General features: G+C 36.8%; 2 protein-coding genes across 2 annotated transcripts in view; one reads left to right on the top strand and one right to left on the bottom strand.

Moving 5' to 3' along the window:
• LOC146145662 (hephaestin-like protein) overlaps window positions 1-15,746 on the top strand; it is a 22,648-nt gene extending 6,902 nt beyond the window's left edge. The window contains exons 8-28 of the mRNA XM_083390644.1: window positions 300-455; window positions 1,141-1,318; window positions 1,926-2,128; window positions 2,500-2,650; window positions 3,353-3,477; window positions 3,867-3,999; window positions 4,468-4,563; window positions 4,899-5,026; window positions 5,950-6,136; window positions 6,564-6,785; window positions 7,152-7,247; window positions 7,331-7,404; window positions 7,937-8,105; window positions 8,869-9,033; window positions 9,526-9,719; window positions 10,337-10,506; window positions 11,394-11,520; window positions 11,994-12,264; window positions 12,517-12,591; window positions 13,781-13,926; window positions 15,083-15,746. Coding sequence (XP_083246770.1) covers window positions 300-455; window positions 1,141-1,318; window positions 1,926-2,128; window positions 2,500-2,650; window positions 3,353-3,477; window positions 3,867-3,999; window positions 4,468-4,563; window positions 4,899-5,026; window positions 5,950-6,136; window positions 6,564-6,785; window positions 7,152-7,247; window positions 7,331-7,404; window positions 7,937-8,105; window positions 8,869-9,033; window positions 9,526-9,719; window positions 10,337-10,506; window positions 11,394-11,520; window positions 11,994-12,264; window positions 12,517-12,591; window positions 13,781-13,926; window positions 15,083-15,289 — 3,273 coding nt within the window. The 3' untranslated portion in view covers window positions 15,290-15,746. The remainder of the gene's footprint in view (window positions 1-299; window positions 456-1,140; window positions 1,319-1,925; window positions 2,129-2,499; window positions 2,651-3,352; window positions 3,478-3,866; window positions 4,000-4,467; window positions 4,564-4,898; window positions 5,027-5,949; window positions 6,137-6,563; window positions 6,786-7,151; window positions 7,248-7,330; window positions 7,405-7,936; window positions 8,106-8,868; window positions 9,034-9,525; window positions 9,720-10,336; window positions 10,507-11,393; window positions 11,521-11,993; window positions 12,265-12,516; window positions 12,592-13,780; window positions 13,927-15,082) is intronic.
• LOC146145661 (cobalamin trafficking protein CblD-like) lies at window positions 15,729-23,959 on the bottom strand. The gene is made up of 7 exons (XM_083389636.1): window positions 23,787-23,959; window positions 22,930-23,044; window positions 22,606-22,693; window positions 21,510-21,636; window positions 20,696-20,826; window positions 20,091-20,177; window positions 15,729-16,834 (listed from the first exon to the last, which is right to left on the bottom strand). The coding sequence occupies exons 1-7, from the start codon at window positions 23,935-23,937 to the stop codon at window positions 16,619-16,621; spliced, it is 915 nt and encodes a 304-aa protein (XP_083245762.1). The 5' UTR covers window positions 23,938-23,959; the 3' UTR covers window positions 15,729-16,618.

Raw genomic sequence — 23,959 nt, 5'->3', positions numbered from 1 at the left:
CATTTTCTACACTAGTTTAAACACTATAGCCCATAGTGAGCAACCCTTTTCTAGTCGCGATTTACTATGCATTCAGATGTAATCAGTTGTCGAAACTTACATTGCTGATAGTTGCATTCCAGGGTAAACATTACGCCTTTGGGCTGCAAAATTTTCACTTTTACCTAGTTGAAATAGCCAAAAAATATTAGAAATGGCTTCTTAACGGGGGTGACGGGCCGGGTTTGGCCCGCGGGCCTTAGGTTGCCCACCCCTGCTATAGTCTAACAAATTAACTCTTCAAATACTGTCCCTCGAAGGTGCGCACCTACTACTTGGCCGCAGAGGAGACGTTGTGGCATTACGCGCCATCCGAGTACAACCTTTTCACCGGTGACAAACTGACAGATCGTTTTACCGACTCGCTGCCTTATTACGAGTCCGGGCCCTACAGGGTCGGTCCTATGTATATGAAGGTAAGCACACAACATTTCGACAATTATGTTGAAACTAAATTCAGTGTTAAAAATGCATCGTATTGCCAATCAAAAATATTGGCATCTATGTTTTAACGATAATTGTTTTTTTTAGCTAACGTTTAATTATCAGTCATTTGTAAAAAATGTTAAGTTCCAGTCAAGTCATTTTGAATAAATAACAAGTCAAGTCACAGTCAAGTCATAACTACAGCAAGTAAAATTAAGTAAAGTCCTTGTCCTAAAAAGTATACGTTAAACTATTCAAATTGGTAACTAATAGTCCGATTATAAGCAGCAACTTAGCTAAAAAATAACACAAAACGCAGCATATAGCAAGCAATTTGTTTTATGCAGAAAACTTAAGATAAATAAACCAATTTTATAATGAAAAATCCCTAATTAAAGAACTTTATGTAAACACAAGTCATTGTCCAAACAACTTAAGTTAAGTGAAGTCATTTGAAAACAGTGGCTTAAGTGGACTTGAGTCAACAACACTGCTCCTTATAGAAATAGCAATAGATTGTATAAACTCACAACGCACAGTTAAAGCCCATAGAAAAGTAAAATCCGGTAAACGCTTTTAAACATTTTTTAAACTTTATCTATACATCAAATTTGTAGAAGCAACTCATACTTGTGTAGACCCTATATGATTTGTGTCCCATTCTCTTACAACAAGGTGCAATACTTCGCCTACACCGACGTCTCGTTCACAATAAAAGCGCCTCGTGAGAAACACCACGGTTTTCTGGGACCGCCACTGAAGATGGAACGTGACGAAATCCTGCGAGTAGTTTTTAAAAACATGGCTTCGAGACCCTATAACGTTTTCGCTGACGGAATCTTTAACCCGGATGGTGAGGTTGTTTCCTATGATTAGGTGGACCAGAATAATTTTTCCTTTAAAATAAATAACACTAATAATTCGGAACACGTATGAACAGTTGACTATAATTAGACTGGATTAGATTTTAGTTAGCGAAATTGGAATACGGTAAATATTTGATATACTGCACGGCGATGCAATGTGAAACTCACGTCTGTAAACAAACTTTTTGAACTTTTTAAAATTGTAGTCACTATCAGAAGCGAAATAGAGGTGTGCAATTGGGCCAAGCCCCCTAAGACTATGTATTTTGCGAAAAAAAAAACTTTTACTGTATAAATACCAAATTTGTTCGTTCTTTGCACGAAATTCTATTTTCAACATGTTTTTGTCCGTTTTAAGGAAATCTATACTCCGTCCAAAGAAGCCATACATCCTGCGGAGTGTTACACCGTGTAATTTTAGTTAAATTAAACTATTAATGCGGATATTTTGAGCAATATGCGAATCTCTTTTAAGTGCCAAAGCGGAAGCGCCATACAATAACTTTGTGACGCCATCCCTAAAGAAATTATGACCAACACAAACAAAAATCATGGATCCGTCACTGTAGCCTATACGTATTTTTTATCGTCTAGCTGATCCAGTTGAACCAGGTAGCAACTTCACGTACGAGTTTAAGTTCGTCCAAGGACAACAGCAGGGACCTTCGCAGATCGACGACCAATGTAGCACCAGAACTTATTTCTCCAACATTAACCCTATCAAGGATTTGCAGTCAGGGTTGCTGGGACCCTTGTTACTTTGCAAACCGGGTACTTTAAACGACATGAATGAACAGGTAGTTTATTGATTTAACAAATGATTTTACGAGGAGTTGGTGATGTTGACCAAACATTAGAAACATACATTTTAAGTAACATAACAATTGTATAACTTTATCTATACACTTTTGAGCATTATTGTTTGAGGTCATAGTGAGACGTAGAAAATTATTATCAAAGCCCATACTGAAGTAGGTGTCATTTTTTTGAAAATTTCGAATATCTCTTATTGATTCACTTCTTAGAATCAGTGCCTTCTTAGTATGTTAAAATGAATACATAGATATTCGAAACATTCAAAATGATACCTCCTTCTGTATGGGCATTGACATGCTTACTACGTTTTATACGAGTTTCTGATAAAGTGATGTTCGTCTAATGTTTAAAGATTGGAATCGACCGAGAGATTTTCCTTCATTTTTCCACCACGGACGAAAATCTCAGTTGGTTCATCAATCAAACCCTAGCGGTAACCACTTCAAGAAGAAACGTCACTTATCGTAAGACACCTGGGTTTTTAGAGTCCAACAAAATGTCGTGTAAGTCAAAAAGTAAAACTATTTAATGGTTAAACGTTATTTTCGACTAAAAAGCAGTGTCTGTTCCAACATTATCAGTTGTTTTTAACATTATCAGTTTTTACAAATATTTCGCTGTAGGATTACAGTATTATCTAAACTGGAGTTTTCCAAATACAGGTCGTGATTAATTGGGTTGACGAAGTTCTATTGGTTCTATTTTCTAAATTAGATAAGACCCAACAAAGAATGCAAAAAAGACCAATATATCTTAACTTTGGGAGCGAATAACAAGCCACTGTAAAAGATTATTTTAACGGTTATCATAAAAAGTTATCACCTTTTAGCTGAATGCCTGTCCAAATTTTATTTTTTTAAGCACAGAAAGGCATAGCCAAGTTTATCGTGTTTCAATATAATTAAAGTATAATTATGTAATGCCGCATAGCACCGACGTTATTGATTGCAGAGATTTTATTAAATCAGACTTACACGATTTGAATAAATGTAGATTTGCAAGCAACGCCAGTATTTTTTTATATTTTTAAGTTAAAATATGGCAGAAACAAGTTTTGCAGGGGTGGCTTCATGGCCTATGATCTGACACTGGGGCTGGCGAGATGTCCGACTGTCCGTATATTGATACAAATCCAAATATTGGAAGATGAAACACAACAACTAGCGAAATCATCTAAAATTTTAAAGCATATCCCTTTGTTTTAGCAATAAACGGCTTCGCTTACGGCAACCTTCTGGGAATTGAATCAAGAGTTGGGGAAGTGATCAGTTTACATGTGACGTGTTTTGGGGATGCTTACGACCTTCACACCATCGTTATCGCAAACCAAGCAAGTACATTTTGGATGAATTTTGGAAAATGTAAATGCTTTTTACAGTGCTAGGCAGGGCTGCGGAGTCGGTTTAAAAGAGTCCTGTTTTCTCAATACATGGTTGGGAAATATTCCACTATTTGCCATTACACTTTTACAATTTATAGTGTGCTGCCTTATCAGTTTCGAAATTTCGTAATGCGCATGCGCACGATGGACTCAGAACTCGGGTGGTTTTATGTGGTCTTACTCGAGTCCTGAGACCCGAGTCCGACTCCAGCAAAACAAACCGACTACGTTAGGTCCCGAGTCCGACTCTGATTCCACAGTCCCTGCTTTAAGTACAACATACTTGCAACGCTATATTGTATAGCCTTAGAGCTACGATTTAAACTTTATTTTTACAGACGTTCGCTGAAAGCCTATCTGCGTTGGCCATTGGGAATGGCGAGCAAGCAAACGTAGCACAAAACCGGAGGACAAGTTTTCAGATGGCCCCAAACACGGCAAAGACCATATACTTTCAACCCACTTTTGCAGGTATGCTATATTTAAAACGTTTAACTCTACGCGGAACAAATGTATTACGTCGTGCAGAATGCTAAACGTGGCCGTAGGGGGAGTTGTAAGTATTTTACCCTAGGGCTTACATGAAAAACAGTTAATTGACACTTGGCGTTTATTGTATAATGTAGAGGATCGTGATATAAACTCGCTTAATGCGCTTAACGGGCCACGAGTATAGGCCTACATTATTTTAATACAATGTGCTACATCAATGGATTCAAATGTCAAAACTAATAAAAACAAATTTCCCAAGTGTGTTTCCCGTTTCTTATAAAAATGTGCAGTAAACAATAACTTTTCAACTGTCAAAAATTCGCACATTTTTTGTGAACAAAAAGTAACGCTAAGCAAAAAGTTTTAAAACCCATGTTTAAAGGATGCCAATTGAGCGTGTTTTTAGCGGCATTAAGTACCTTAAATCAGTACAAGAATTTTTTAAAGGCAAGCGGGAAATTACAAGTTTGAATGATAGGGGAAGACGAAAGGGAATGCGAGCATACCTGCTCGTTAACGCCACAAATGATGACCCTGTTTCTGGTAAGTTACTGGTTAGACTGTACTGTGATTTTTTCAGTAAAACCGATCACAAGTCAAAATGTAAGTCAAAACAATAGTTTTTTTGGACGTATTTTTGTTTTCTACAGTTAGTTAAGTAATATATCAGATGATAAATCTAAAAAATGTATATTTTTTTATTCTTCATTTCGGCCTAAAAATAATTTAGTGGTGAAAAAGCTAACTCATTGTTCATTTTGGTTTATATTAAAACTAACTTGAAAAAAAAATACAACATTTCTATGTCATTTAAACGCGATGGAAATGGAATTACAGTTGTTTTTAAGTTCTTTCTGAAAGTATTAGTGTAGTTATAGGTAGCGACGTGGTATATTCCGGTCACACGCGCTGGTACTACATCGCTGCTGTGGAACAACTATGGGACTACGCTGGTAAACAGCAGAACGTCAATTCCAGCTTGGGGAACAACACTGTGTACGAAAAGGTAAATAAACACTCGTCGCAATTCATGTTTGTCAAAAGTACTGACAAAGCATGCAACCTTTACCCAAATCAAATGGGTAAATATTTAACGGGGTATTGTTCCTGTTTTCTATAAAGTTTTCTACCGTTTGCTTCGAAAGTTACCAAACAAAACTGATACAGAAGAAAAAAAATTAGTGCTTTAGAAAAATCCTGTAACTCGGTGTCTCTCAATCCCTGGGTTGAGACCCGAAAGGGTGGCCGTTGAATAATTGGCCAGGTCGCCGGCTACAGTGGTTCACATGGTTAATTTAGATTGGTTCTGAGAAATATTTCTCCGACATTTGAGAAAATTGGAGAAGCAATACCAAGCCATGGATCATAATTCTAATTAGTTTATGCAGTTTTTATTATTTGTTTTGTTCACCCAAGGCTTACTAAAAGTTGCTGTAACGTATGTCTAATGAACAATATTCCAAGCAGTTAAAAGTGTTTTTTCACATTTGTCTTTTCGATTCACAACGAGTGACTTTACGAAAACAATTTACTTCGCACAGAATAAGGAACTATCTCGTATCTCGCGTGTGTGAGATTTCATCCTTGATAGCACGGCAGCATAGTCCAATACAGAGAAAGGTTACCGTCAGCTATTTCAGTTATCGCGTTTTTACTGATGGTTAATAAATTAGAACAAATCTTTTTATACATGTAAACATTAGTATTAGTGTCACCATGGATTTCTTACAAAAAGCAGCAATGATTAAATAATTTGGAGTGCTTTTTATTTGAAGCATGTATAGCAACTCAGAACCTATTTTTTCCCTCAGCCATCCCACTTCTGTACGGTACCTAAACCTGGGTTTAGAAGGATCTTCCGTAAACCAAGTTCTAACTCACACATTTATATTAGCTAGAAATATTTGTTTTTGCCTTGAATATAACCAGGTGATCTACGAGGAGTACTCCGACGCCACCTTTACGAGAAAAAAGGAAAAAGACCCAAAGCTGGGTTTGCTTGGTCCGGTCATAATGGGCGAGGTGGGGGATACAATCAAGGTGGTGTTCCAAAACCAAGGATGCCGACCCTACTCGATGCACCCGCATATGATGGAGTTTAATACAAATGAAACCGGTTCGTAACTCACACTTTGATTTACGAATAACGTAAGATGATAATACTTGTACTTTTGTAGCCTATAAGATGTCATCATAAAAACATTTAGGAGGCAAAAAAATATATTTTTATGTATTCCATTTTGTTATCATTTAAACATTTCAGATTATTTTGCTACACCTTAAAATTTTGTAGTTATAGCTGGGATCCATCACTACTGAGATTAAATATATTTATTAAATTTGGGGAATCATATTAAATTTTTTTTTTTCATTAATTTTGGGGAATCATATTAGCCATTTACCCATGAGGAGTAATGGACACTGGATGGACACTAATATTCATTTAAACACCTACTAATTTTTCGACTGTTCTTAGCCAACAATTTATTCTCCATTTTCCTAGCGTTGAAATATCTCAGTAAAAAAAACTTTGTTATTCCAAGGTGATTGGGTTCTGGAAGGCCCTGATATTCGCTTCGATTTTCGCAAAAACGAGCCGGACTTTTACAACCGGGGCTCGGTGTCAACAGGCCACACTTTCACCTACACCTGGCACGTTCCACCGACTGCAATCAGCGCAACCAGCTCCATACCTTCGGAATGCATTTCCTCGTTCTACTACTCCGATGTAGACAGGGAAAGAGATATTCAGTCCGGTTTGATCGGTAGATAATAAACCACGATGTTGTTTTGCGTGTAATTATTTTTGGGGGTCGGCTACAATTTAAAACATTATTGCCACTGGAGATCAGAGCGCATAAAATGCAGTAAAGTATATTTTACTAGCTTGATAATGAATTGCAAACACAATTCAATATCAAGCTAAACTACAGATCCGTGCATAATGTACCCAAGTATATTTTACTATTTTTGTGAATCTCCTAAATTTTTTTTCGAATGTTTTCGATACGCGTAGGAACAACATAAAATGAAACAGGACCAGGTATAATGCTATGAAGATAAGGTAAGAACACATAAACTAAACTCAATTAAAAAGGAAGAAAATTAAGGAATGAGACGTGTTTTTTCAGGTCCCCTACTTCTGTGCAACTCCGGAATCCTTGGAACGCAAGACAATGACGTCATTCGATATGACGTGGATCGTGAGTTCCACGTTTTGATACAAGGTACGTAACAGTCCTAAATTTCAACTAGTGCAAAGCTAAATAAATACTTTAAAGATGTTTTTCCCGATGTTCAATGTTTGTAGAGTTCGATGAGACGAGAAGTTGGTATGCAGAGGCGAACATGGAAGACCATCATTGGAACAAAAACGGGAGCAACGTATGTGGTTGTCCTTAATAAAACTCAAAAACCGTAGCGTTTGATTTTGTCGCGGAAATATCCCAACGATAGATCGATGTTTTATAGAATTTTATTTTACAATCCTGTTTAACATGTTTTCCTGTGTTTTCTGAAAATTGATAATAACTGGGGCTTCCGGAAAGTAGCTCAACTTATTCAACAGGCATTTTACATTAAAAGTTTAAAGGAAACTCCAAAACTCGTAAGCCAAACAGGGGTTTTACTACTTCTGTATGGGCTTTGATATTCCTAATACGTCTTACCACAACCTCTAACCATTATCCTCCAAGGATTTCGTAATACGTTTAACGTATACTTCGGGGATGTTTGTTCTGTGGTTGCACGTAATTTAGACATAACCTCTTTGCAAACGACGCCCTAACTAAAGTTTGGAAATATACTGCCAGATGAATGTATATTATGTAATAAGAATATCAACGCCCATACAGAATTAGGTATCATATTGAACGTTTCGAATAACTCTTTATTCATTTTTTTGTTGTTTTACTAGAAAATCCCCTCCATTAATGGTCTTGTGTCCGGAGCGTTGAACGGTATAGAGATGGAGCCTGGTGAGCGGATAGCCTGGCACGTCTTTTCAATGGACACCTTGCCTCGCTCGATCTACTTTGAGGGCGACCCAGTTCTTGCCTATATGAACGCTGGCGATGTCGCTTCGAGTAGGTTAAGTTTGCTTTAGTGTTAAAAAACAAATACTTTTCAACGGGTATAACTTTTTGAAAAATATCCTTTTGTATAAACTAAAAATTATTTGGATGGAAAACCATGGCTTAATTACCAATATATATTATATTAGTTTTAGTCAGCGCAGATGTGTTTTTTCGCTCTGCAGTATAACCTATTTGGCACAGTGTTGTAAACAAGTCATGTTAAAATGACTTAGGAGCCAGTCAAGTAATTCGTAAAATAATTTAACTCCAAGCCCAGCCTTTTCAACAATAAAAGTCCCAGTCCAAGTCGCAAATTGCCTAAGTAAAGTCTTAGTCAAGTAATTATGAGTGCAAGTCAAGAACAAGTCAAATTATTGGCATAAAACAAAACAACGATAAACCACTAAAATTGGTAAACTCGTCCGAATATAAGCAATAGGCCTACCTTAATCACAACCTCCGAAAAAAAACACGTAGCCATCAAATCGTTTTACGTACAAAACTTGGGATAAATTGCGCAATTCTAAGTCATTTGACTCAACAACTCGAGTCCAAGTCAAGTCATTTTACCAAAAACTTAAGTCAAATCAATTCATTAAAAAACAGTGACTTAAGTGCACTTAAGCCAAGTCATTGACTTCAGCCATTACAACACTGTGGCATAGGCCCAGGAATCGGCTCCGATCTAATGTTACATTATATGCCTTTTGTAGACCGCTTAAGAGTCTAGAAGGGCCAGATCAAATCCACATTAGTTCATTTTGTTTTATAGGCTACATCGAAACCATTGGCAAGCTGGCGGTTACCAGTCTGCTCCCAGGGGCTTCAACAACCCTTACGATGGTGCCATCCAGCACAGGTACTTGGAGGTTTGGCGACTTTGCAGCGAGCTCGATGGTAAATGGCATGTACGGATCGTACCGCGTCAGACAGAAAGGTAACAATTGAGTTTAGTGTGAGATCAAAAGTATGATAGGGGTTGTGAATCATCCAAGTTATTGCGGAATAAATTTATCTCGACTTTTATTTTGGCGGGGGGAGGGGGGCTAATTCTGGGTTTGTAGGCCGCGACACAAAAGTGGGCCTTTCAGCCTATTTTAACAGTAAAATTTTTTCATGTAGTTGTGGCCCGCGTGATAGCCAAACATTCATTTTACTGTATTTTAAAAGTTTGTATGGGTAAAAGTTCAGGTGTTTTAAACAGGTGTTTTTACAATTAATTGAAAACGTTTGCATGCGCCAAACCCAAAAAAATATCTTGGATCTCCTCTGTTTTCCTATAGCGGTGATACGTTATGGACTGAAAAAAAAAAATTATCTGGGCGGCGACAAAAAAAATTGCCTACCACTGACCTATACAAAGCCTTCACGAAAGTGTACCACAGTTTGATGTCCAATGATTTAACATAAAAATGTAAGTTTTCAACAGAGTGCAGCAACCCACTGGGCCTCGAGTCCGGCCTCATATCCAACCGACAGCTGACGTCATCATCGGTTTACGTCACACGAGCACGGTTCGGTCGGGAGGTTGGAAAGTGGAAGGCGAGTTACGCAAGACTGAACAAGAAGGGTCACATCAATGCCTGGATCCCGAACAGGGCTGACCGGGGTCCTTGGATTCAGGTAAGAGTTATCAATGTGCAATAAGATGTGAAAAGCGCCTATGATATGTAACAGGATTATGCGTTCGACCGTTGGTGGATGAAAGCACTGCCAACCCCCCCCCCCCCCAAAAAAAAAAAAAAGACCATAAATATATAAAAACAATAGCAAGCGACAACAAGCTAAACCAGATAGATTCCTTAAATACTAAAAAGTGTTAGAACACTAAATGAATGGTTGATTTAGTCTTTTTTACGGCCGATCACTAAGATGAGTTGACATTTATCTTGATAATAAATTAAATCGCAAAGCCAACAAGGTCGATTTACCCGACCAATTGTTGGCTTTGAGATTCATTATCAACATACAATACGGATCCGGTCAAAAATATACCTAAGTCATAAGTGTTTATTTATTAAAACAGTAAAACATAAAATCATTTCTTAAAACCTTTCAAAATGATTTTATGTTTTATCTGTTTTAATAAATAAACAGTCTTAAGATCTTTGGATACGAAGACAAGAATCTTTCTTTTACATTTTATTGGTCCGCGGGGATCCTTACTTTTCCAAAGTGTTTTAGCTTAAGTCCTAAGTGGATTTAAATTGCAGTTAAAAACAGCGATTTACAACTTTCAGGTTGACTTGGGTAGTCCGATGCGAGTAACCGGCATCGTACTACAAGGAACCGCGGACGGACACACGCGAAAGTACATCACAAAGTTTAAGGTGCTGTACAGCATCGACAATCGACATTGGGCCTTCTACACCCGCCAGGGAAGCGATATCGATATGGTGTTTCAAGGCGAGTATAGATACTGCAATATAGATGGTGTGTTCTTTTTTAAGGAAACTATTAAATTATAAAACTATTAAATTATAAGGGTTCGAAATATAAAGAATTTGGAAAATAATTTTCTATTATTCTCATTCCGTTTTTCTCGTATTTCCGGTATTGTAAACAAGCTATTTTAAAATGACTGAAATCCCAGTCAATTCTTTTGAAAAACAGCTTATGTTTGGCTCATGTCATTTACAAACATAGCGTAGTCTAAGTTAAATCAGTTGCATCAAAATAATTTTTTTTTTTTTAAATTTAAAATTTAACTTAAGAATTTGTTAAACTCTTTCGATCCTTAACTATATTTTTTTGACAAACACCAAAAACGTAGCAGATTGCAATCAAACTGTTTTGCAAGCATGAATTGGGCTAAAAAAACTAACCAAATTATACAAAAATTTAGTCAAGTAATTTTGCCCAAAATGCTTAATCAAAGTCAAGTCATTTAAAAAAAAAAGTCATTGACTTCAGTCAAAAACGCTGAGTGTTTACCCAAAAAATATAAAATGTAGGTTCTATCAGTAATATAGAACAAGCGTATTACAGACCTTGGAATTGCGTCCAAAAAGGATTTACCAGATTCGTTCGCATTATACCGGTACTATTTATTTTCATTGGACTTTTTTAGAAACTGTCCTAGCTGCTAATTCCTTAACAAATCATTGTGAACTATGCGAAGCAACCCAAGGGTATAGATGTAGCATAGTCATTGTTTACAAACGTCTCGGCAATACCTCATGCCATCATTAGTGTAAAAATACACTTGTGTTTGAAAAAAAAACAAAAAAACTTGCATTGTGTTCCAACGTTTATTAGTAGCCAGCAGCCATGTAGATGTAGCATAGCCGTAACAAGCTTAGTCTTTACAGGCAACTTCTTCTACAATGTTCCAGTAACCAGAACATTCTCGCCTCATCTACTGACTCGTTACATCCGACTCATGCCCATCACTTGGCAAAATCAACCGGCAGTCCGAATGGAGGTAAAAACACAAGGATATCCGTAACGTTACACCTGGTGTACTGCGAATGCATGGAATATATAAATTTGGCGGTTGTCTAGCTTAACAAGGTTGAAACTTAAACTTTTAGGCTTAAGTTGAAATTAAACGCTTAGTTTTTAAGTACCGTTATTAAGTACTTACAGGATATAATAGATCTACTGTATATATTCTTTTTAATGATTAAATAATATTTTACGTGATATATATATATAGGCTAACTATAGGAACACCTTGAAAATAACTAACCTAAATCATTAGTCAAAAAAGGAGCGCAGTTGTCCAAATATTTAAGTATATTAAACTGTACCGCATAAAAACATACATGCATTTTACCACTGTCGGTTGCGAGAAACAACTTTCTATGAAGCATTGCAAAAATCAATGGCAAATGGTAGCATTAGATTTAATTCAATTGCTATCGGTAAGTCCTAACTGTTTCCCTTCATCACCAGCTGCTCGGATGTTCATTGGAAGGTCGCTGCGAAGATCCTCAGGGTTTAGGATCGGGGAAAGTCCCCGACTCTGCCTTCACGGCCTCATCCGAATTCCTGTACAAAAGAACCGTGAAGTGGGAAGCAAGGTTCGGGAGGCTGAACTATGAACCGAAGCCTCGTGATTCCGACGACGAGCTATCACGAGATGATGATGATAATGACGGTGATCGTGATGACCGCGACCGTGAGAGAAATCACGAAAACGGACGCGGCAGCAATCGTGGAAATGGCCACGAAAATCGTAATCGCGAAAGTAATCGTGATCGTGACCGTGATGACCATAATTGGAATCGTCGTGATACTGATGATGGAGATGATCGTGGAAATCATCGTGATAGAAACAATGGGAACAATCGTGGGAGGAATAATAGAGGGCGTGACAATGATCGCAATCGCGGCAGAGGTCCGAATCACGGTCGCCAAGACAACGGCTGGAACAACGGAGGAAACGGTCGCTATGGCAACAGAAGACCCCTACCAGATCAAAATGAGGATTACGCCCCTTCTTGGGGAGCAACGAAAAACAACAGGAGACAATGGATCCAAGTAGATTTGGGTCGGTATTTATTTTAAGTATCGGGAACGTATGGAAAACTACATCAATGTTGAGTAATAAATACCTAAAGCACTAGCTGGACTTGTGGCTTTACTTATGTTGGTAAATAACTTTTAGGATGTCCAATTTTGTTTCCCCCAAAGAAAACAATCAACCCCGAATTGTTTATCACGTTTCTAATTGCCACGTGCACGTCTATATCAAAATAATCCAGGTATTTACGTGAAAACAAAGTTTTGTTCGACAACAGGACTAACCTAGAGGTCAACTCAAAACACTCATCAAGATCATATTGTAGGCTACTGTCTACTCCAGTGTTTCTTAACCTTTTATACTTGGGGGCGCACCTAGATACGTATGAAAACGTGGCGGCGCACCTTACGAGAGAAGCGAGCGCGAAATTTTTGAGGTTTACCGATATTTCTCCTAAATTGTCTGCATTTTTTATTATATAGGTTTTATAGTTGCATATCTTTAAAGAGACTTCCAGCCTTTGAGACTAAAAACGTTATTTTGTCAATTAAAGTATGATTCCGACTAATTTACTTATTTCAATATGTTTTTTACTATCGCTCGCGGCGCACCTAGCAGCCTTCCATGGCGCACCGGTTGAGAAACGCTGGTCTACTCTATACTAAGTGTTGGCAAACTGCGACTATCAAGTCACATGGGGCTATTTGACATGATTTGTATTTTATTCAACTTGAGAGCAAACCTGTAAAGTGAGGTGATGCATCATTTAAAAGCGTTGTTTTGTCAAAGCACCACATTTTTCCGGTTTACCTGTAGGCCTACTGTGATGTAACATTACAGTGTGATTGCTTCAAATAATCAATTCAGACCAATATATGGCTGTTACATTCCTTTTGTAGAGCACAGTTTGTTTAAACTACAAAACACTCATCATTTATGACCCTACTCTTAAAAACTCTCTGTTACACCGCACCCGACATAGGCTTTGCCCGCTTACTCGGACGTTGTTAAACGAACGCACACCAAGCAATAATCTACTCTTTTTCACTTCTATTAAACTAGCTTAGGCAACTTAACTTGAAATGCGGCTCACGAGACGAAAGTTTACCTACGTATGGTTCATCTAGACTAGGCACATGTGTTTACGCGGATATGAACCATCAAGGTCTTTTACAACAATATAGTAAGGCTCAAGTTATTTTTTTCTCGTTTACAGGCCACGTGATAAAAGTGGCTGGTATCGTGACGCAAGGAGTGATCTACAAGCGCTCTCAACTCTTCGTCAAGAGCTTCATGCTGCGTTATTCCTTGGACGGATTCAATTGGAACGTTTATCAAGATCCCGTTAGCAACAGACCAAAGGTACGGTATACAATTTCCACATTTGAAAACGGCAGTTCTGTAACAAGTCATTTAAGTCCAAATCAAGTCATTTAAAAAACAACTTAAATCCAAGTCGTCAATTGCCGAAGTCAAGTCAAAAGCGGTAAACCCTTCCGAGTAAAAGCAACATCTCAACTAAAAATAACATAAACGTAAAGAACAGCAAGCAAATGTTTTACGTGCACATATTGAGATACCTAAATAGTCCAACTTTATTAAAAAATATTGAGTAAAAACACTTAATTTTAGTTATTTGAGAATGATTTAAGTCCAAGTCAAGTAATTTAAAAACAGTGACTAAGTCATTACAACACTGGAAAACGGAATACTGGGTTGGTTATATAATGTTAGCAGAAAATAGTTCTCAATATGTAGGGGATTTATAGTTTGGTAAAATGTTGATGCTGGAGAAAAAGCTACGACCAGAAATAATACTTTTTTCAAAAATTTGGACCAATTAGCCTACTTATTCAGGTTTGTTTTTCAAGTTAGCTCAGGCCAAACAAACAAATAGTAATGGTTTTAGTAGACTACATCAAATTGCTTAAGTACCAGTATGTAAAAAAGCGACAGCAAAAAACAACTATCCTTGCGTACCCGTTTGGCTTTGTTCAAATAATACAGAACATCTTAACTTTTTTACTAAAAAAAGTAAATATGCCAGGAAAATTAGCGCATCCAAGTTTAAAAAACACTATAGGCCCCTACCGTAACAGAATGACGCTAATTGATAAGAATGTATGTTTTCTTAAAGTTTATTTGGTTGCCTACCCAGGTCTGGTATCATATCTATGAAGATGTATATTACCTTTCAGCCTATTGCAATAGGCATAACATTATCCTAAAGCGGTATAAAAATTTTTATTTATAAATTTTTTTATAAAAATGTTATTATAAAAAATTTATAAAAATGACATCCTTAAGTTCTTTACAGCATAATGGTTGGAGGTTGTAGTAAGACAGAGACTATGCTGGAAATGAATAAAGAGATATTCGAAACGTTCAAAATGATACCTACTTCTTTAGGGGCTTTAATATTCTTACGTTACCACTAAGAAAGATTGAGAGTCAGTGCTTTGGACATAAAAAAAGATTTGATCGCAAGAAAACATATTTTCTTCTTTACGTTGCACAGGTTTTTCGCGGTAATATCGAACCTCTAAACCCGGTCACCCATCTGCTGCAAAACCCGGTGCTGGCAAGGTTTGTTCGTATTCAGCCATGGACCTGGCGCGGTCGCATCGCACTGCGCTTTGAAGTGCTTGGATGCGCGGTAGCGATAGACGAGAACTCGTACAAAGAAGTTACGCCCTTGCCTGAGGACTGCGTCGCTTTGGATTAGCAAGACGGTGACGTGGCCTTGTGGCCTAGTTATTAAACCGTCTCTTTATAGCGTAAAGCAGTCGAATTAATGAGCCTTTGTACATAAAACGTTAAAGTCCCTGCCATCTTGACGTGATTTTTTGCAGTTTAGAAATAAAGTTTTGCGACCGTGTTGTGTGCAAGAGAAATCACACTACAGTTAGAATAATTATTATTTACGCGTGTGACAACAATTTATAACAAATTAAAAGTATTTTTTTTTTTTTTTTAGACATTTTCCGAAAAAAATGATTATCTATCTCATGATAAAAAATAATTAAAATTCAATATTTCGTTCAAATTTGCAGCAAAGTTTAAGTCGGTTAGGTAAAGATATAACTTAGAGCAAAAAATGGTGATCCAAGAACGTATTTTTAGTCGATTTGTCAAAACTTAAGCTAAATGCTGGTTAATTCGTATCACTTGCATCACTTTTATTTAACGGGTCCGTTTAAACGTAGTTCTGATCTGTTGAGAACTTATATTTTAGCAGACTGAAGAAATGTTGAAAGGTTGTTTGGAAGGTGTGTTGTCCAATATTATGCAGGTTTTGCGTTTTTAAATAGAATCCAGAAGAAAACAAATACATCCACAACACTCGAAAGTTTAAATTATAATATTAAAAGTCGGATTTTATAAAGTTATGTCATTGGTATTGCGTATTTAATAGATTATTGATTATTATTATTAGGTCTATTATCATTTTTTTTGATCATTTTTTAAACACGCCCAAAAAGAAAGTAATATAATGGTGTAAAATTGCATTGATCAATGAACCAAAATTGAAGACTTTATGAAATGTAAAAAACGTCTAGACACGGACGGTTAAACGAATTTGTGGTCTAGTAACAGCTGCGCGTTGAGACGTATATTTTTTGCTGATAAGTTTTTTTAGGTCTCATTTTAAACGCTGATCATTTACTGGTCTCAAGGTAAAATGTCATGTTTTGGTAAACAAAAAATCTTTGGTTTCTACCCATTATACACAGGCTGCTTGGCAAACAACCAAATGCAGTGAATTTCGGGATAAACGAGAGACCCTTACGAGTAAGAATAAGAAAAAACTACACAAACCTCACCATAAATAGTAACGCAATCGCGACAGACAAAGAATATAGCGTTTTTTGGGTTTGCAAGTCTTTGGCAGACCTATACCGACTTTCGAAACATAAACAATCTACCTGCTTTGGAATCCGTTTTAAGGATGTACGCCGCTCTTGAAACAAAAAAAACACACTTTCGAAAAAAAATCGAACACAGAAAAAAGCGAGTAGGGCCTAAAAAATATAAAAAGGAAATATATTCCGATCTAAGTGGGATGAACGGGTGTCGAATTTTCCAGGAGTCTTTCCATGATGGGCTGTTGCTTGCTGGCCGTGGTCACCACACTGCCTACAAACACGTTGGCGCCCCACTTTTTGTGCGTGATCACTTTGCAGCAGCCCAAGTCCTCGATGCTGAAGCCTAGCGAGTTGTAGCGCTCGTCCGTTTCAAACAGGGTGTGGTTCGTGTACTGGCTGAAGAACTTTCGAGAAAAATAATGGGGTTTTAGAAAATAGTTGAAACAATAGACAGGTATAAGGACACCGAAAGCCATCGCAGACTCACCGAATATATCGTTCAATGATGCAAGCAAGGCAGCTAGAAAAACAACTAGACTGCAGTGAGGTTTGAACTCATGACCCCCGGTCAGACCGGGACCGTCGCTCTACCAAATGAGATACACAGGCTCAATGCTTCCTGCATTATGTTAGTGCAAGCAACTTTACATTTAAAGGGGTCTACGGTACCATATCTTTCAATATTATCAACATACACATAAGTCATAATTGTTAAACATCTGTCATCTAGCCCTTCAGAAGCTGCTTTTTGACATACGATTACGGCTGACGTAGAGATACGTCACGATTTTTGCTATATTGTTTTTTGGCCTTAACTAGGAATGTCATTTTTTTCCGCTAGCGACATTTTGGGAAAGTATCGCGATTCGATGTGATACCAAACGATGTTAGTGCTATGCTCAAACTAGAAAATTAGATGAAATTGAAATATTCAAAGATAATATTTAGGTTATTACGCCAAAATTAATTATCTTTAGTGTGAGGAAATTTGATTACTTTAAGTTGTTAACCTACCATTTTTGAATAAATTCATATTTCAATGAAGCATGCACACATATGTGTGTTAGCAACTGAGATCTAGCCCTTCCGAAGTTCCTTTTTTACCAACGATTACGGCTTACGTATAATTATTACACCGAAAGCCATTGCAGACTCACGGAATCTGTTGATCTATGATGCAAGCAGAGCAGACTAGAAAAACAACTAGCCTGCAGTGAGGTTCGAACTCACGACCTCCGGTCGGGACCGTCGCTCTACCAAATGAGCTATGCCAGGGGTCGGCAAACCCTGGCACGCGTGCCAAAAGTGGCACGCGAGTTGATTTTTCAGGCCACGCCAAATGATTTAACGCCCTCGTTATATCACCTTAAAAAATGCAACCATTACATCACTATCACATCATTAACATTATTATTACATGACTAACACTAGCGCTAACTGAACTTTTGCACACATTTCTAGTTCGATCTGCAGTGTTTGTGTCACAAACTAGTGTCTTAAATATTGTATTTAATATTATTCTTTTGTGGGCGTTATACTTGTTGTCTACGACTAACCGTTTGTATTAAGTTACAATGCCCTAACATTGGCGCGATGTTTACTGCGGTAAAGCAGGGCATTCTACATTAAAGTACGCACGTGTGTTTTTGTGCGACTGAGAAACCTAGGTTAAAGCGAAACTGACAGTTAACACTTCTAGATACTGGCTGAAAAACGTTGAAGTATATTCCAAAATAACGGGCACAGTTTTTTTCAGCAGGGTTAAGGTATCTTTACAGAATTTAACTTATGAAATTAGGTTTAAAGGCGTCTCCCAGGATACGTAAATTAGATGTCAGATTATTCGTAACTTAGATGTCAGATCACAGCAGGGTTGCGAAGTCGGACTCGGGACTCAAGTAAGACTAGGTAAAACTACCCGAGCCCGACATGTGCGCATGCGCATAACCAAATTTCAAAACTATTTTCCATGAGCCCTACGAAGGATTGCGGATTATCCATCGCATTTTAGTTTCGTAAATCGGTGAAGTACAGGCTGCTGAGTCTGAGTCGGACTCGGGTTGTTTTTAACCGACTTCGCAGCCCTGGTTGCCAGTGCAAAACCAAACATAGAAAAATGTTTGGCACGCGAGTTGTTGATATTTTGAAATTATTTATAAGTTGGCACACTGTATACGAAAGTTTGCCGACCCCTGAGCTATGCAGTCTCAGAGGAGCGAGTCAAGAAACAACCATACGCCAAGGCTTGCTCAATCTATTCATATTTTAGGACAAGGAATTTTGGCATCAGGTACCGGTCTGATCCGACATGGATGGATATCCCTAGTCACCTTTACTGATTTCCACAATGCGTGTTTCGTGCCAACCAATACCGATAACCGACGTTTAAGATACCTAAAATATATTGCAGATTTTAACATGAACTTTGTATGATGTTGCCCAACGCCGTAAACCGAGCTCCATGTTATAGTAGCGATATAGTACTTCTCGTTGACAATGGCGACCTAACATGATGGACTAAATTAAAAATGAAAGCAAATACCAAATTTGCAAGTTCAACAATTCGGAAATTTATTTGTTCTTAAAGAAACGCTACAGTGTATTTTCTTAGTAAAATATCGGCCCAACTTTACCGGAACCGGGTAGATATTGTCGGCAAACTAAAATATCGGCCTAACTCTAAAAGTGGTCTCATGAGAAGAAACGTAACTAAGCCGAAAATCGCTATTAACTTTTAATATTGGTAGAGGTGTGCCACGAGATGATCTAAGCTGATTTCCACTTAAGCTAAATTTGAACACACATTACCATTAGAATTCTGATTTTGATAATATCTTTATATTTACCTATAGTCCTTAAGCCTTGCTGGTAGTATGAGCAATTGCTCAGTGATAAACGTTTTAGAATTTAGAGTCTAAAAAATAAGGCGCATTTTTTATTATGTTACTAGATTTCTCAAGCTAAAATAGTTTAAGAACAACTACATAATACGACGGGCGCAATAATCAACAATCTATCACAAAGAATGGCAGTGTATTATTGTGCCTGTCGAATCCTATTGTATTTTTTTCCAAACCGTTCTACATACATTTCGGAAACGTAGAAGTGCGTCTTAAGCAAGTGTTTGTTTTAATTACAAAAACACATGCAAGTGCTGCGAGTTTTGTTTGTTAGTTTGTGCTACCCAGAAAAATTCACCACATTAGGATGTAATGGAAAATTTAGTTACAAATGGTTAACAAGTTCACAAAAGGCGTACGTGACATATATCACGTATTCTTACGCCATTAAGTTACTCTCGTTAACACTGGTGATTATTATTCGGCAATCCAGTAATTAAGGCCTTGGCAAACCAAACGACTTTGTTCAATACTTGGTTTGCCTAGGTCTTTTTTTTTTTTTTTTTTTTAGGAAAACTCTCAAGAAAATACATTCTATTAAAAAGTCAGTTGGATTATGTTTTATATAAAGTAAAACATTCCCCGTTTTGAAATAAAATTAATTCGAATCCAGTTAATATGATATGTAGACTGTATTGCTTTTTTTTTTGTTGTTAAAAAAAGGTAAAAAAATAGAACTGTTGGCAAAATAAATAAAATTGCATTCAACTATTTTAATAATCTTTTACTTTTCATTAAAAAAAATTCAACTGCTTCTTACTGGTTGGCCTGAAGACGGGTCTATGAAGTCGCACCAAAAGTTGTTGGCTCGCAGAAGGTGGCAGATTTCCGTTGCAGTCGAAATAAACTAAAACAAATTTACATTTGAACATTTATTGAAAAGCTGGCACACACTCACACAGTAGTACAATCTACACAGTACAGTGTTAAAGATACACTTCAAAAGTACCTTAGAATCTTTTAAAATAGAAACTTTGAAATTAGACTTTGTGGATCGCTTTTTTAAACACTAATTAACAAACATTATTTAAGCGGCAGGCTGGGTCGCTGGGTACCTTTTAAAACAGATTTCTATTGTGCTATACCTATGGGCCATAGAGACAGCCACCATATGGCAACATTGCATAACACAAGCTTTGTCAATGTACTGTAAGGTAAACAATACCCACATTGCCAAATTGAATGGTTACTTACTTCCTGTATTACATACAAGGCAAATGCATTCTTAGCGACACCATGTTTAAATTGGATTATTTTAGAATAAATTTTTCACAGCCGTATGGTAAACAGCATATAAAGATATCATATACCCTTTGACAGCTTATCTATTGTCTGTTGTGGTGGCTCATATGTCAACTGGCTTACATTTTCTAACGTTGCTTCCCTTTCAGTTTCAACATTCTCGTTCCACATTGACATGTTGTTTTTAGTTTTCTGCGTTATTGTGATCACAGTCACTTCTTTTTTCGGCATCTCCAGGAACATTGAAGCAAAGTCTGTAAATAAACCAAAAAAATGTATAACAGGGTTTGAACAACAAAGGTTGGAGGTTGTAGTAAGAATATAAAAGCCCGTACAGAGGTAAGTAGCATTTTGAACATTTCAAATATCTCTTTATTTATTTTGAACATAATGAACAGGCACTCAAAAATATTAAAGAATAATATTAACTGAACTACAGAGCTTATTATGCTGGTGCTTCGGTTCTCAATGTGTGATCCACATACCACAAGTGGTAGGTTCACTGAGGCTTTTCTGGTGGCTTGTGAGCAGCTTTCAGGTCAAGTGTAATATGATGGCAGCTCCAGAAAATTTATTCTCTCTTTGTCGTAGAATGTTAAATATGTGGGTAACCTAGAATGTTAAATATGTAGCCAATGCTTGAAGTGAGGTTCTTCCATTTCTTGGCTTCAATGCACATAGGTTAATACGAGAAATAATTTCTTCTTCAAAACCAGGTAGAATTCAGAATTGCAATAAGGGTGATTAGATGTTAGATTAGATATTGCATGGGCAGAAATGTTGAAAACCACTATGGTAGTGGAAAAAGGCAATGGATAGTGACAAGTGTGGCTAAAAAACCCATAGTAAGCAAGTCAATGCCAGTGCAATTCTCCAAATTTGAAAATAGACCATTAGACTTTGAAAGTAGATGTTGAAACGCAGTTTCTACACTTGCCTTTGTATAAAACTTTTGGACAATCTTGAATGGCGAGCTCAACAGTTGCTCCCTCAAAGTATTTCCTGACGATTTTCTCAGAAAAATCTTCTGCCTCACTCATCGTTTCCAAATTTTCGTCGAGATACTAAAAAAGGGTATTCTTAAATAAGATAATACAATATCATGCTATACACGAAAATGGCAGTACTTCAACAGTTATTAATTATAAAACCAGGTACATTTTTCATATTTTTAAAATTATTCTTGTTTGTGGCAAATTTACGATTGATAGTTACTCTTTTGTGGCTAAAAGTGGCAAGAGTAACACATGGCTGACAACAAAGATATAGACTTTTGTTTTACACAGGGATGCTCAAATTTTTTGCAAAATATGACGACAAATAGAGTAAGACATATTCGACTTTTGGTATCCAATCCTTTCATTTCATGATAAAGTAAAACGACTATGACTCCACCAGGGATTTTGTTGAATTGCTAGTATTGGGAAATAATGCCAAATAGTTGGTTAACCAATTGTCACAATTTATGCAGAAATCAACCAAAATATACAGTATATATATTACGGAGAGATTTATAATTGTTTTAGGATGGCCAAGCACCTTAATTTTTTGTGAGGGGTAATCGGAGCACTCATCCCATACTGGGCGTCCATGGCCGACAACATAACAAAAAGTTGGGCCTCTTTATAAACTATTTTTACCAAATTACGTTTATCGATGTTATTATTTCAGTTCAGTAACCATAGTAAATATATATAGTGTTTTTATGTCTATGCCCCATTGCACCTTATAATATATGTGCAGGTTCAATAAACATTTTTTCAAATTCCGATACTGTAGTTTTTGTAATAAAACTGTAGATATTAGGGAAAACATCAGGTTTCATTAGTCTTAATTTAACACTAAAAACAGCGTCATATTACCTGAATATTGTTAAGTTTACCATAGAACACCTAAAGTGTATGAATTTTTTTTCAGTTTACTATTTCAAACTTTACTATAGTACTTATGTCACTTGTGAGTGCGACTATATCAAATACTACAGTAATATCCTCCTAGCACTACATAATAAATCTAGCATTATAAAGACTTACGTCAGTTTCTGATATAAGTTGAGACACAACAGTTAATTGGCGATCGCAACGACTTACAGCGTCAAGGATTTCTTCAGAATCAAAAGGCCTGGAATAAATAGCACACACCTCTGTTAACTAATAAACAACACATAAAAAACGAATACAAACTTTGACACAATGTTTAATAGCAAAATATTTAAATTTACCAATTCTGCAAGTTGACAGGTCTAGGTGTAATTAAAAATCCTTTGCTCAAATGATATAAATTTAATGATTAACTTTCCTTGGCTTATTATCAAACACAAATATCAACAATGATGTACTGAACGGCTAAAAGCTTACTTTGCCTTAATTTTTGAAGACGAGGAAGTTATACCAACATTTCCAGGAAGGGGAAATCGTTTGTCTTTTGGACCCAGTGGTCCCATAAGATCATCAGGCCATACTGTGGAAGAATCTGGATAGTAAAATACAAAGCAACCTATTAGGACAGGGATTTTTAAACACATTTTACCGCGGACCCCTAAAAATTTGTTTTAGCCTGCGTGGACCACGGTAGACCAAAAATGTCTAAACTGACGTCATAAATTACCATCACAATATAAATACACTTTATAAATCTGCTGATTTAGGTCAAAATGTGAAAGTGAAATGGAGCCTTAATTCCTTTAGTGCAAAACTTTTTTATTTTTAATTAAACTGTTTTCTTTGATAAATTAATTACTTCTTAAATATACAGTAATATTTCAAATAAGCGTTCATGGACCCCTAAAAGTAGTTCACAGACCCCAAGGGATCCATGAAGCCCAGTTTGAGAACCCCTGTAATAGGATGAGGTTCTATGTGCTAACTTCAAATAACTTTTGTTAAATTAAAGCCTTTTTGTTAAATTAAAGCAGATGGTAAAAGAAAAAACATGTTTGTATATTTTGGTTTGCAACTGGTTATTCGCCGTATCACTTGAGTTTGCACATATCTATAAGCGAATATACATTGATTTAGGTTAGCGTAAAGTAGTCTAGTGGTGCTAATACTAATTTTAATTTCCGATGATGCATTATTTCCATGACTTGGTCCCAAATCCGTGTAAATTATAATAACCTTGCAAAGTGCTTAAATGTGGCTATTTTCCCAGCGACTTTACATTCCAACAAAGTTTATGTGACAGTTATGGATAAAAAACTGCAAAACATACATACCTTCCTGTAAAAAAGACAGTTCGATCTTGGTTCCGCTTTCAAATTCAGAGTATTTTCTAAGTTGTATGGCGCTAGCACGGATAGTTCCTAATCTTGGCGCATAACACAGTAATCTTGATACAGCTCTACGTCCTTGGTTGGCAACAGCCATTACCAGTGCTACTTAAAAAGAG

The sequence above is a fragment of the Ascidiella aspersa genome, chromosome 5 (assembly GCF_963924565.1).
Source record: "Ascidiella aspersa chromosome 5, kaAscAspe10.2, whole genome shotgun sequence".
In the NCBI taxonomy this organism is placed as follows: Eukaryota; Metazoa; Chordata; class Ascidiacea; order Phlebobranchia; family Ascidiidae; genus Ascidiella; species Ascidiella aspersa.
Note: the sequence above shows the minus strand (reverse complement) of the source record. Positions and strands in the feature narration are given on the sequence as shown.

Excerpts from the sequence above, each read along its gene's own strand:
- LOC146145661 (XM_083389636.1), bottom strand. The coding sequence starts at position 23,937 with ATGGCTGTTGCCAACCAAGGACGTAGAGCTGTATCAAGATTACTGTGT. Across the intron at positions 20,827-21,509 it reads TCCAAAAGTTTTATACAAAG|ACTTTGCTTCAATGTTCCTG; the intron begins GCAAGTGTAGAA and ends GTTTATTTACAG. Across the intron at positions 20,178-20,695 it reads GGGAAGCAACGTTAGAAAAT|TTTATTTCGACTGCAACGGA; the intron begins GTAAGCCAGTTG and ends AATTTGTTTTAG.